This window comes from Trachurus trachurus (assembly GCF_905171665.1).
Source record: "Trachurus trachurus genome assembly, chromosome: 20".
Classification (NCBI taxonomy): domain Eukaryota; kingdom Metazoa; phylum Chordata; class Actinopteri; order Carangiformes; family Carangidae; genus Trachurus; species Trachurus trachurus.
The window spans coordinates 16,458,912-16,472,570 of NC_139911.1; the positions used below are offsets into that span (position 1 = coordinate 16,458,912).

General features: G+C 44.0%; 1 protein-coding gene across 1 annotated transcript; it reads right to left on the reverse strand.

The window, feature by feature from the left end:
- Nucleotides 1-5,560: 5,560 nt before the first annotated feature.
- Nucleotides 5,561-10,280, reverse strand: LOC311003761 (neutral cholesterol ester hydrolase 1-like). Its single transcript, XM_083995597.1, has 5 exons — nucleotides 10,133-10,280; nucleotides 8,788-9,010; nucleotides 8,496-8,565; nucleotides 7,925-8,096; nucleotides 5,561-6,918 (listed from the first exon to the last, which is right to left on the reverse strand). Exons 1-5 carry the CDS (start codon nucleotides 10,265-10,267, stop codon nucleotides 6,298-6,300), a joined length of 1,221 nt encoding a protein of 406 aa, XP_083851723.1. The 5' UTR covers nucleotides 10,268-10,280; the 3' UTR covers nucleotides 5,561-6,297.
- Nucleotides 10,281-13,659: the final 3,379 nt, after the last annotated feature.

Consider the following 13,659-nt stretch of genomic DNA (forward strand, 5'->3'; position numbering starts at 1 on the left):
CTATGTTTTCAGAGTACATGAGACATGAGACATTAAACTGCATCAGTTTCAATAAGAGACTTGAAAAATTGGGGTGTTCTAAAACTTTTCACAGGTAGCGTGTCTACTTTTATTCCCAGTGTGACGATATAACATGGCCAACACGTTGAGACACAGCTTTTGAGTTAAAGAGGATCCCCCTGAACGCAGCAGTCAGCGGCGAGTGATGGATTATGGGATAGGGACGGCTGCTTAAGACGGACCAGCTTTTCCCAACTTGTATTATCTCTCTGACCCGTATGAGATCTGACAGGACTTGTTGACCTGTTATGACTCATTGTGTTTTGATTTGTTTTCGCTGAAAGATCCAGCCTCTGATCTGACGACACATTGCATGCTGGGATAAGTGGAATAAGCTCTCCGCTCTGTTGTGACTCTAAATGGGATTAAGTACTCCTGGAAAAACAATGGCTGAGCGAATATCCATACAGGACCCGTGCTCACAAGTGCAGGCTGTTTGGCAGTGGACTGTCGTGTTGCAGGCTGACTGTTGCTTCACTGATACACCACCCGCACACACACACACACACAGACACACACACATACTCATGCATGCACACTCTCCATTTTGGGTAATCAAGTCCTGATGGCCAATCGCACACCAATCAACTGTGTTAGGTGTGTGCAGAGAAACCCTGCGCCCTGTGGCCTGTGGCTCTCCAGATGCAGAGTCGATGATGCAGGTTTGGCTGCAAAGCACAAAAACACAGAAATACACGCACGCACACACGCACGCACACACACACAAACACACACATACATACACAGACCTGTCTGTCAGGAGAAGCATGTTCCTGCTCACCTCTTCACTGCCATTTCTGATCACATGATCTGACAGGCATGTTACAGTCTGTCACGCAAACATCTGATGGGTTTGGTTTCTGTTTCCTTGCAGGCTTTGACTTGAAGAACACATCCCAGTGTGTGTGTGTGTGTGTGTGTGTGAGGGGAAAAAGGGAGAAAAAAAGTCCCCAAAAGCCGAGGGTAAACCCAAGAAAACACAGAACCAGAGCCAAGTTGATATCCAGTCAGAGGTTTTGGTGAGAAAGAGAAAAAACAGTTTCTATGACAGATGGAGAGGGTCTGGCAGATCTGTCACTCTGGACCTGTTTTTATGACCCTCCAACGTTGCAGGACGTCAGGTCAGAGGAATAAATCATAGGCTCAAAGTTTTGAATCCAGGGATTAAAAAAGTACTCAAGTGTAAATCCATCAAAGAGAAACGGTTAAATTCTATGATGCTCGTAAAAAATGAAATGAGATGAAAACAAGAAGAGAAGGAATAAAAAACACATGATTCATGTGATAAATAATATCTACACTTCTCTATAGCAGCTGATTTACTGATCTCAGGCTGATGCTCCAGAGGAGGATTTGGCGCCACCTCCTGTGTGAGACTTTTATTGTGAAATGAGATACCCATAGAAAATAACTGGTAACACTATAGTGCTCAATAATGATTTGTATGTTCATATTGATTAATATACTTTAAATAGCCATGGTAACTTAGCACATCATGACTGGATAACTACTCATTTGGTTTTTCAGGAATATTATACATGATAATGACTAATAATTGTTATTAACATCATAAACCATATATCAATAACAAATATATATTTTAATGGAATTATTTTTAGTCATGAATAATCTTTTTTTTTTTTAAAAACATTGTTTAAAGGTTTAATTTTCAAAACATCAATGATACCACAACTCATCACCTAAAATAAGTGAACTATAATTTAGTAACACTGTTCGGAATAAATAACAATAGCAAAACACTATGTTTAATGTTTTATCATTTTTAAATGATTCCATGATTCAAAAATACAACTCATTAAACAAAAGTTCTGTATTTTTAAGATAGATATAGATACATCATAAATTTGAATTTTAACATTTACAATGAACATTTCAATTTTCCTCTGTCAAACTCTCAATCGTGTATTTATTAGTTTATTATGAGGAATTTAATAGTTGTGAGTCACTGATACAGCTGAGCTATAAATCACCAAAAAGATGCATCTGGTGCCATTTAGGAGGTCAAAGCATGACGTGAAAGAACTGTCTGAACGGTCAGGTTACATAAAAACACTAGAGAGAGAAGAAGCATGTTAACTTTCACAACATGTTGAACAGGTGGTCATTTTGTCTCGTCATTATTACAGAACATTTTTAGTTGTGTTCACTACACGGCATCAAACACAAGAGTTAGAAAGCCACACATCATCTGTATGAGTGAAATAAATAATGTTGTTAACAGGAAATCCTGCTCACAGTGATGTATGTTCAGATGTTATCAGTTGAGTCAATGTCATGTGAATTCACATTCAAATGATGTTTTACAGATAACTATGGCTGCAACTCTTTTTTTTTTCAACAAAAACATTTATAAACATGTCAATCTGCTGATGGAGATCATGTGATATGACCAACAACTCCAGAGCAGCTGTTAATGGACCTTGTGGTGACTTTTGTTATTGATTCATTTGGAAATGGCAGGACATACTGTAAAACTATGCTTATTTTGTCTTAACTGTAAACATATAAACTTTATATAAGAACACATTATTATGTAATAATAAAAGTTTATTCATGTATTTGTCAACAAGAAGCTCTATAAAAATCACACTTAAAATATATTTTCATTGGAGAGTTTATAATAACAAATACTTTACATTACTGTATTATTCATTTAAAATCCCATCACATGGCTTCTTACAGCTGCAGTGTACTGTGTAATAAAGCATTTATTATGGTGCTCATAAATGTTAAATAGAGAGGATTGAAATAACACGCGTCTCTGCAGATGTTGAATAATATTTCAGTTTCACATGCAAATATACATATCAGCATCGTTAACAAAATATATCATTAATACATAAGATCTGATGTTCTTCTTTGACACAGGTTTTATGGGTGTATATATATCTATATTAGCACAAGGTCACATAAACTAGAACTTTTCCATGTTTGACCGATCTGAGACAAAATAAACTGTCCAGTTTTTTGTTCCAGTGTCAAATCAAATATAGAAAATTTCCGTTACAAGTTTGACGACCTTGGACCAGCAGAGCTCTGCAGGTGCAGCAACAGATCGCCTGCAGAGGAATCACAGCAAAAACACACAGTCCAGGAATGTCATGGCTTTCAAACACCAAAGCATGTGCAAACAAAAAAAAAATCCCCCTTGCAAAACACACACACACTCACACACATACACAATACATATACAGTACATTATGAAAAAAAAAAAGAAAAGCAAGAACTATTGCGATCCTGCTCCCCACATACCACTAGATTTGTCACAGCAGCCAATAAAACAGCTACTTTATAGGCTTTATTAGCACTGTAGGACATCTGGGGCCAGTTTGGTGTATTTGCTTGGCTGAAACAACCTGTGGCACGACCCTACTTATATTAAAACCTTATTTATACAATATAAAACTATTTAATGCATTATTCCATATAAAGCATTAACATTACAGCACTTAGAAACATTCAAAAGTCTTTCTCCAAGGTCCAAATCCATCCATCAGATTTAAAAACAACATTTTTTTTTACTACATGCATATAAAACATGGTCACTTTTTTAAATATAAAGTGTGCCAATGTGTGCACGAGGAATTTGCATTGCTCATAGAATTCCACATGTTGTGAACGAGCTGTCCGGAGCGACTTCCCTTTGAGAAAGGGAAGACAACTGAAGCCTCCTGATAGTCAGTGTTACAGATTCGACATTTCTAGTGAATAATAGTGAAGCCCAGTGACGACCACATTCAGCTCAGTGTTTTTTTGCTGCGCGCTTGGCTCAGTGTGTTTCAGGCCCGGAGCCAAAACCCAGTCTGTGTCTAACGCTGGCTGTCGTCGGCTCATTACATTCGCTTTGGGCCAGTTTTGTTTTTTTTTTGGGAGGAGGGAAACTTGATAGTCCATTAGGGATGCCCCGTCCCTGGTGGTGATACAGTAATTCACGCATATATTTCACAGCTATCATCATCATCGTCATCATCATCATTGCATTGGCCCTGCACTACAGTGGTCATCAGAGGGTGAAGTTACAGAGAGTGAAGGATGCTTTCAAACATACATTATTGCACAATCCAGTGAGTGTACACAGCTGCGAACTCTGGCATACTTTTACCACACACACACACACACACACACACACACAAACACACAGTGACGCTGATTGGCCTGTTTTGAGTGTGTGTGAGACTGTTTCAGTGTCTCAGTGCATCATAAAAGAATAAAAGCTGGAGATCATTTCTGTGAGGGGCTCTGAGCTCTGACACGAGGCAGAGCACGAGGTCGTTAGGTAGTAAGTTATCAGTTCCTGCTTTTTACATCAAGATACTGTTCCTGTTCACATGAGAAGACCTGTTTGAACTTGGACTTAATTAGCTTCCTCAGATCCAAAAGTTATCAGTTGCTCAGAGAAGAGCTCTAATCATAGAAAATAACTGGTGAGAAAATGTAATTTAACTGTTAATTATTACTAATAAGGTAGTTATTTAAAAAATTACACTGTAAAACTATTAAGTATTGAGCTCAGACTAAATTAAAACCTACACATAGATTTTTGTATTACCAATATTGTAGATAAACGTTTCCAGAATTTATTATATCCAGAATAAATAACCAAATAAAAACCAACCACATAATGAACTGTGGCCGCTAAATTCCTGCTTGTAAAACACAGAATAACTGACTATTCCTCTGATGAAGGTGTTTGATATAAGTTCTGGGCTGCCCCCAAATAGTCGACCAAGCACTGGTCGACCAAAAAATCATTAGCCGACCAAAATTTCATTGGTCGATTGGTCGCAGGAAAAAAAAAAAAAACATTTGGAGCCGTGTCTTGTCAAAATTAAGCCAACATCAATGACTGAACTGTATAGGAAAGGCTATTGGGCTTTTATTTTGAAGGGCCAGATACAGGAAGTCGTGACGTGACACTTTTTTTTTTTTTTTTTACACGGCACTGGCAGTCTCTCTCTGTATCACCGCTGTCACCGTTAGCGGTGCTGTCTGAGCCCCGGTCTGGTCCCACAGCGCTCACCGGCGGTCAGTCTCAGTGTCACGGAGCGGATCCATGATGGTCCCCGCTGCAGTCAGAGACCCGCTCCCATAGACATATGTCTATGCCCGCACCGCTCCACGCCGCGGACCCCCACCCCCGCACCCCCGTCACACAGCCTGAGCTCAGTAACTTTTTACCCTCCTCATCTACTGTGTTTATTGGTGATAAACGGGCATTCTGCCGGTAATAACGGTGAAACCCGACCGGCTTGTTGTTGAATCTCGGACCCAACACGGCCGGAGTCACGAGCATTAATTAATTAATTCTCAACCTGACCGCGAGCAAAAAAAAAAAAAAAAAAATTTTTTTTTTTTTTTTTTTTAATTTTAATTTTTTTTTTTTTCCCGTCAAGGTGGGGGGTCGATTAGTCGACTAATCGCCATAAGTGACGACTACTGGTCGACCAACAAAATCTTTGGTCGGGGGCAGCCCTAAGTTCTATAGATTTTATAATAACACAAATGCGAATACACGAAAGTATATTTCCAGATTCAGTCAAGATATTTGTGTGTTTTTCTGCTTTTGTCTTTGGTTGATAGTGACTAAAAACATTTTGGTTCCAATTTTGGTCCATTTAACTGAGGATCTACACCAGTCTGGTACACTTCATCCTCAGAAGTTACAGCACTAACACTACAATGCAAATACGCACATGAACAATAAGGATGTAACGTAAAGTCAGGAATAGACTCAACAGTGACACATGTTGATGAGAGACTAAAAGATCTCGTCACCTCTGTTTCTACAGATGTGATCTACACTGACCTCCTTGTTCTGTTCTTTCCACTTTGTGCTAAACGTGCTGAAAGTTTTTTGTTAGATTTTCCCCATTTGGTTAGGTCCTGATTAGTGGCTGTAATTTTTAATTGTCCAGGTTTCCAAGTTTGAATGAGTACTGTATGTGAACATCAGTGCAGCTACTTGTCTCCATGCACATGATGGTTAAAAAGCAATTATATTCTGATCTTTGGAATTTTACCTGTTGGTTATACAGTATTTCCATGTTTTTAAAGATGGAGACGCTGCGTTGTAGCAGCTGGTGTCACATCTTAGTTACAAGTCTGATATTTTAACCTACTCACACATTATATTTGTGAAAACCAGGGATGGATCTCCTCCTTCTGTCTGTGGATCCAACCAGGAGCTCTCTACTGATCCTGGAGCAGTGTGACCGTCTACACGTTCTGGTCCAGCCAGTGGATGAAGTTGTTCATGCTCCTCTGTCCGACGCTGGACATCATCGGCAGGAACGCGAACACCATGCAGCCGTGGAAGCCGTCCTCGTAGTGATCGCTGGTCACCGTGACTCCGGCGTCCTGCAGCCGCTTCACATACATGAGCCCGTCGTCCCTCAGCACGTCAAACTCGCAGGTCATCACATAAGCTTTAGGCGTCCTACTCAGAATGCCCCGCCCCGCCAGCAGGGGCGCCGCCCTCACGTCCACCAGCGCCGGCACCTCCCCCACCACCCCCGGGGATCCTGTTTCTTTGAGAACTGGCCGGAAGTGCTTCTTGCGCTCACCTGGGAGTAAAGAGGTCCAGTCCAGTCTGGAGCGGGTGTCGGCGCTGATGGCCGGCTGGTCCAGGGAGCTGTGGTTGTTGGCGAGCAGGAGGGGCTCCAGGGAGGAGTTGGCACCCAGGTACTGCAGCCAGAAACGAGCCATGTAGGGCCTGTAGAGGATAGGCACGGCCTGGTTCTGCTGGTAGGACGGGGTGTAGAAATCAAGAGCCTGCAGCACCGGGTAGACTAACGCCTGGGCCTTGAACCTGACGGTCAGAGTGTCATCTGAGCTAAACTGTGGAGACAGTTGGAGGTCAGATCACAAATCAGCTGCTGTTATGTTATTATGCAATGCCATGTTATTTTATGATGCTATGTTATGTTATGTTATACTATGTTATGATGCTATGCTATGTTATTATGTTATTCTATGCTATGTTATGTTATGATGCTATGCTATGTTATTATGTTATTCTATGCTATGTTATGCTATACTATGTTATGATGCTATGCTATGTTATTATGTTATGATGCTATGCTATGTTATTATGTTATTCTATGCTATGTTATGTTATGATGCTATGCTATGTTATTATGTTATTCTATGCTATGTTATGTTATGATGCTATGCTATGTTATTACTGTATGCTATGTTATACAACAGTTAGTTCCGACCGGTCCCAACCGAGCAATTTGATTGGACAACGAGACATTCCATAGTGCTGATATACAGTATAACAGCACTGGGACTTTTCACAGACATAATCACTCCGCTGTTCAGCTGGACAGTAGGAAGTCAGAGCCACGCTCCCCATACAGGAGCTGCCCCATCTCTCTGCTGCTGCTGCTGCTGCTGCTGCTACAGTTATAAACGGACCTGAACATTAAAACCTGGACGATATGCTATAGAATGCTATGTTATGTTATGCTAGTACTATGCTACGTTATGTTATGATTCTATGCTATGCTATGTTATGCTATGTTACGCTATGATATGCTATGTTATGCTATGCTACTATGCTATTTTATGATGCTATGCTATGTTATGTTATTATTCTATGCTATGCTATGTTATGCTATGTTACGCTATGATATGCTATGTTATGCTATGCTACTATGCTATTTTATGATGCTATGCTATGTTATGTTATTATTCTATGCTATGCTATGTTATGTTATGTTATGCTACGCTATAGTATGTTATGTTATGTTATGTTATGTTATGTTATGCTGCTATGCTATGGCTCAAAAACTTGTATTTGAGATACAGCTATCATGAGATGTGCGTTTGTTTCATTCACCTCCTGAGCCACAGCAGCAGCCAGGTTCCCCCCTGCACTGTCCCCAGAGATACACGTCCTCTGTGGGTCGATGCCGTAGCGCTCCAAGACCTGAGGGGACAGGAAGGCCCGAGACGCCGCTAACGCATCGTGGTACTGGTCCGGGAACACTGCCTCTGGAGCGAGACGGTAACTATAGCAACAAGACATCATAGAAAGACAACATTACCCTGCAGTCGTGACAGTAGTGTTGTGTCGATGCCAACATTTAGCTGATGAATTGATACACTGACAGAAAATTAATTGCAAATTCTGATTATCAATGAATCCCTGGAGTAATGAATTCATTCTCTGCTTCGAGCTTCTGTTAGGGAATATTTAATTGTTTTTTTTACTGTTTTATTAAATTCAATTTGAAATATTGATTGAGTATTGAAAAAGTAATTGATGGGGAAAATGATTTTGAGTTGCAGCCCATCTTATTTGACTGGAAGTGACACAAGAGCATCATAGATTCTGTGAAAACTTCAGCCTCAGTCTAAATGTTCTTTCCTCCAGATGAATACGTTTGTTTTAATGGGGCAGAACTCACTCTACAGACATCACCACAGCGTCCAGATCCTCCGCCATCTTCCTGCAGAGACGGTCATAGGAGCGCATTCCTGGGGAGCAAATGCAGTCAGTGTGAGGGAAACTGATGTCCACCGATGATGACTTTTGTTATCTATTATCTAATCTCTTACTCAGTTGTCTATAACATTATTTAAATATGTAAGAGGAAAAGTGTAGGTTAAATATATTCAGCTGATATTTCACTTCTCAACTGAAACAACATTTACACAGGAATCCAGTAAAAGTTAACAGTCCAGTTTCTCTGCACTCACTGCCACTGCCGAGGGCCCAGCCTCCTCCGTGGAAATATATGATTCCCCTTTTGAGACTTTTCCCAGCCTTCGGCTGGAAGACCCTGGTGGGCACGCCGCCCAGATCGAAGTCGGTCACATGCACGGCGGGGCAGGAGCGAGCGTCGATCACCTCCACCCAGGACACCACATGGTTCAGCAGGTGGACACGGTGGCACACGCCGAGCGCGTGAGCCACATCACTCTGGAAATATGAACACAAACACACACATGAACCAGCTGAGAAGACACAACTCTGACCCCTGAACCCTCAGAACTTGTACGACTTGTATGTTAATATTTCTCAAACTGACAGTTAAAGGAGAACACTCAATCACTGCCATTGTGATGATAAAAAAACAAGGGGGAGGAAAGTAGAAAAGAAACCAGTCAAACCATACAGTGGGCTAAGACCCAGCAGGGTGTGAAAGTGTGTGTATAAACTTGTTGCACTGCATTGGCGAATTAGATTATAAGCTGTAGGCGTGTGAACTGCCAGAGCGAGCTTTTAGAGCAGCTTATGGTAAATCTAACATGTTATATAGCTCTGTCCTAAGAGCACAAGGCCAACCCCACCTATCACACAGGTGCAGGTTAAAGGGCGCTCGGCGGCAGGGTCAAAGGTCATTCTTGTGTCCTATACCGGCTACCTTCTTTAATTAAAGGCGCTTCACTATATTCTCTTTTCTTCATCTGCTTTATTCTCTTGTGTAGTAAAAAAAAAAAATTGTATCTATCTCTTCAACTCAACAACTAATGATTGTAAGTACAGTAACTGATTCTACTACAGTACTATAACCTGTGTGTCATAACATACAGCAGTGTCTTCAGGTCTACTCATGTCTGTTCTTGTATGGTTTAGTGACAAATAGTATTGTATTCTGTGGGATGTTCATTAAATAACATAAGTACAATATGTCAAAGCACAGTAAATTTTAAACTGCAGTCAAGTTTACTACTAGTAGTAGTAGAAGTAGGAGTATAGTATTCTAGTACATACAGTACAGCAGAGAACAATAGACTGTAGAGTAGTAAAGCATTTCAAGTACATTACGGTGACTCACCATGTTCAGTGTCTTGTTTCATCTAGTTATCTGCAGTAGATTATATGTTGACAGGTAGCCTATGTGTAACACCTCTGTCTTTCTCCTGTTTTCCATAATAAATAGGATGATATTCTGCAGCATGTCTCTGATATTATGAGCTGATTACAGTGTGTTGTTCCAGTGTTGTCTGTCTCTGACCCTCACAGCTCCGTGTCCCCCCTCTCTCCCATCAACCTGTCCACCTCTGCTCTCCTGTCCCCCCCTGCATCCCTCGGACTCACCGCCTGCATGAAGCTCCGGAACAGCGCGTCCAGCAGCATCAGCTTCCACGGTTCGCTCACGCCGCTCGGCAGCGGCAGGTAGACGTAGTAGGCGGCCGCCGACAGCAGCACGGCCCCGGCCAAACGGAGCCTCATCGCGGCGGACTGTACCTGCCTGGTTCTCACCGGTCATAACCCTCCCACAGGTCCCGGGCGGTCGGTGGCTCCGCGAGGGATCGACGAAACGCGGATGAATGACCCCGATTTCAAAATAAAAGCCGACTGTTGCGTTCTGGGTCGGTTTCACAGCGGTGCTGGCGAAGGACCAACGGGCACCAGTACTCTTATTTTGAAAATTCAATTCCGGAAGTAGAATAAGCCTTGCGTAATGTGATGGCTGATGGGAAATGTAGTCCTTTACATAACAACATCTCATAGCCCATTATATCATATTATCAGTGAGAATCATTATCTTTCGTGAAGGATGATCGTTTTAACATTTTACATACAAAAATGTGTTCGTGGGAAAATATCATTGGTGACCATTATGAAAGCTTAGCCTACGTTATTGGGCAGATGAAAGTATGACTATGCCTAAAACTTTATGTGAATCCAAATTTGAACGTTAATATGAGGATTAAAAAGGCAAAAAGTTACAGCAAAGCAACACACTTTAGCAATTCTGCTGTTCCCCGGTTACATACACAGCGGGGAACATAGAACCCTTTTGGATGAAGTTCCCCGGCCCCATACAAAGTGGGGAACATAGGACCTGGGGAACATAGCTGATCCTGGAAAAAAATAGATAGGCCTACTAAGTCAAAATCAAATCAGAAGTTCCAGAAAGAGTGGGGTCCCTTCCTAAAAGCATTCAATACCCAGTGAAGGCTTGACCCTTGGGTGCAGCTTAACTAAACTGCACACTTCTTACTCACTCATAGCTCAGGCTTTGTGTAACAGTGCTCTGGCAAGGACAGAGAGGAGGGATTATTTTGTATGTTAGATTTTTTTTTTTTTTTTTTTTGCATTCTTGTACATCTTTTGCCACCCTCCATCTTATTTTCTACCCACTAACTTCATGTTTATTTGGGTACATTGATGCATGCTGCGATATACTGTGCCCATGCTCATTTCATAATGACTATTCAGCACTGCACTTTTTATATTGAGAAAACTTCAATAAAAAAGATATTGGGGTCGCTGGGAGACTGGAGCCAATCCTTACTGGCATAGGCTGAGGACGGGGTTCACCCTGGACAGGTCACCAGTCTATCACAGGACTGACACGGAGACAAACAACACCCACACACTCATTTGGAGGTTCATATATTGCACATGTCTTTGGGTTCGCTCTGGGTTCTCTGTCTTCCTCCTACAGTCCATATAGGCACAGGAAGAACATGCAAACTCAACCCAAAAAGGTTGGGATGTAACAGTAGCCTACTAACCACAGTCCACCATGACACCCTCAAGGAAATATTGTGGTTTCCTTATTCAATATTCAGGTGTGTGTTGTCCATTGTCCAGTCCAGTTCCGCTGCATTTGGCACTGAGCTGTCAATGAAGTGATGAGTTCACCTTATCCTGCTTTCCTTTAGAAGATAGTTTCTAAACTAGTGGATGTTAGTGGATGAAATAACACAGTGATTAAGTTGACCAGATATACCTACTTTTGCTCTCTCTTAGTTCAAATATCTCCTTAAGTTGGACTGAAAAGAGACTCACCCACCACTTCACAACAGTCATCTTCACATTCTCGTTCATTGTTTAAATAAAATACTGAAATGCAGGCCAACTTTTCCTGGTTCATGCAGTGGACCCCTCCTGTCAGCTAAATGGCCACACCTGTCTTCAATTACCCACACCTGTCTTAAACAAGAGGGGGCCGTTTATTAAGAGCTCCTGTCGGACTTTTGTGACTTCTTGTTTTCATTTCTGTGGTGTGGTAGGAGCTGGTAGAAGTGAGATTGTTGCTTCACTGGCCTACAACCTGTGTTTAAAGCCATGGGGGCTCTCTTGGGGTAAGCTTGATATATTTGTTCAACTGTACTACTCATTAAAGAAATGTAGTCTAATGAGGGTTTCCTCTCCAGATGGTTACTGCTCTCGTTGCTGGCAGTAGGGAGATATCAAGCAAATGGTAAGTTTGGTTAAGTGGAACTAATTAATTGGTTTGTATGCATGAACTAAAATGTTTGCTTTCAGCTTACAGTGTTGGATCTGTTGAGAAGCATGGCGATTCAAACCCAAATACAAATGAGGTAAGCATCTGTAGACACACAACCAAAATTTCAGCTGAATCACAGGAACTCAAGGACCTGTACCAGAAATTACATATCTTGTTCTAATAAGCCCCAGGTGCCCCAGCAGCCTGACTACCCACCACAGCAGCCCCAGGTGCCCCAGGTGCCCCAGCAGCCTGACTACCCACCACAGCAGCCCCAGGTGCCCCAGCAGCCTGACTACCCACCACAGCAGCCCCAGGTGCCCCAGCAGCCTGACTATCCACCACAGCAGCCCCGGGTGCCCCAGCAGCCTGACTATCCACCACAGCAGCCCCAGGTGCCCCAGCAGCCTGACTACCCACCACAGCAGCCTCGGGTGCCCCAGCAGCCGGATTATCCACCCCAGCTCCCGCAGGTGACCAAATTGCCAGCACAGCCAAAGCAGCCGCATGTGCCCCAGCAGCCTGGCTACCCACCCCAGCAGCCACAGGTGCCCCAGCAGTCTGTCCAGGTGCCCCAGCAGTTTGACCAGGTGCCCCAGCAGTCTGGCTACCCACCCCAGCAGCCACAGGTGCCACAGCAGTCTGTCCAGGTGCCCCAGCAGTTTGAGCAGGTGCCCCCGCAGCTCCAGGTGCCACAGGTGCCCCAGCAGTCTGGCTACCCACCCCAACAGCCCCAGCAACCACAGGTACCTCAGCAGCACCCAAAGCAGCCGCAGGTGCCCCAGCAGCCTGGCTACCCACCCCAACAGCCACAGGTGCCCCAGCAGCCCCCACAACCAACGCAGCAGGTGCCCCAGCAGCCTAGTTACCCACCCCAGCAGCCCCCACAGCAGCTACAGGTGCCCCAGCAGCCACAGGGTCCCCACCAGTCTGACTACCTGCCCAAGCAGCCCCCACAGCCAAAGCAGCCGCAGGTGCCCCAGCAGCCACAGCCTGGCTACCCACCCCAGCAGCCCCCACGGGTGCCCCCCCAGCCTGGCTACCCGCCCCAGCCTGGCTACCCGCCCCAGCAGCCCCCACGGGTGCCCCACCAGCCTGGCTACCCGCCCCAGCCTGGCTACCCGCCCCAGCAGCCCCCACGGGTGCCCCCCCAGCCTGGCTACCCGCCCCAGCAGCCCCCACGGGTGCCCCACCAGCCTGGCTACCCGCCCCAGCAGCCACAGCCTGGCTACCCGCCCCAGCAGCCCCCACAACCAAAGCAGCCGCAGGTGCCCCAGCAGCCACAGCCTGGCTACCCACCCCAGCAGCCCCCACGGGTGCCCCACCAGCCTGGCTACCCGCCACAGCCTGGCTACCCGCCCCAGCAGCCCCCACGGGTGCC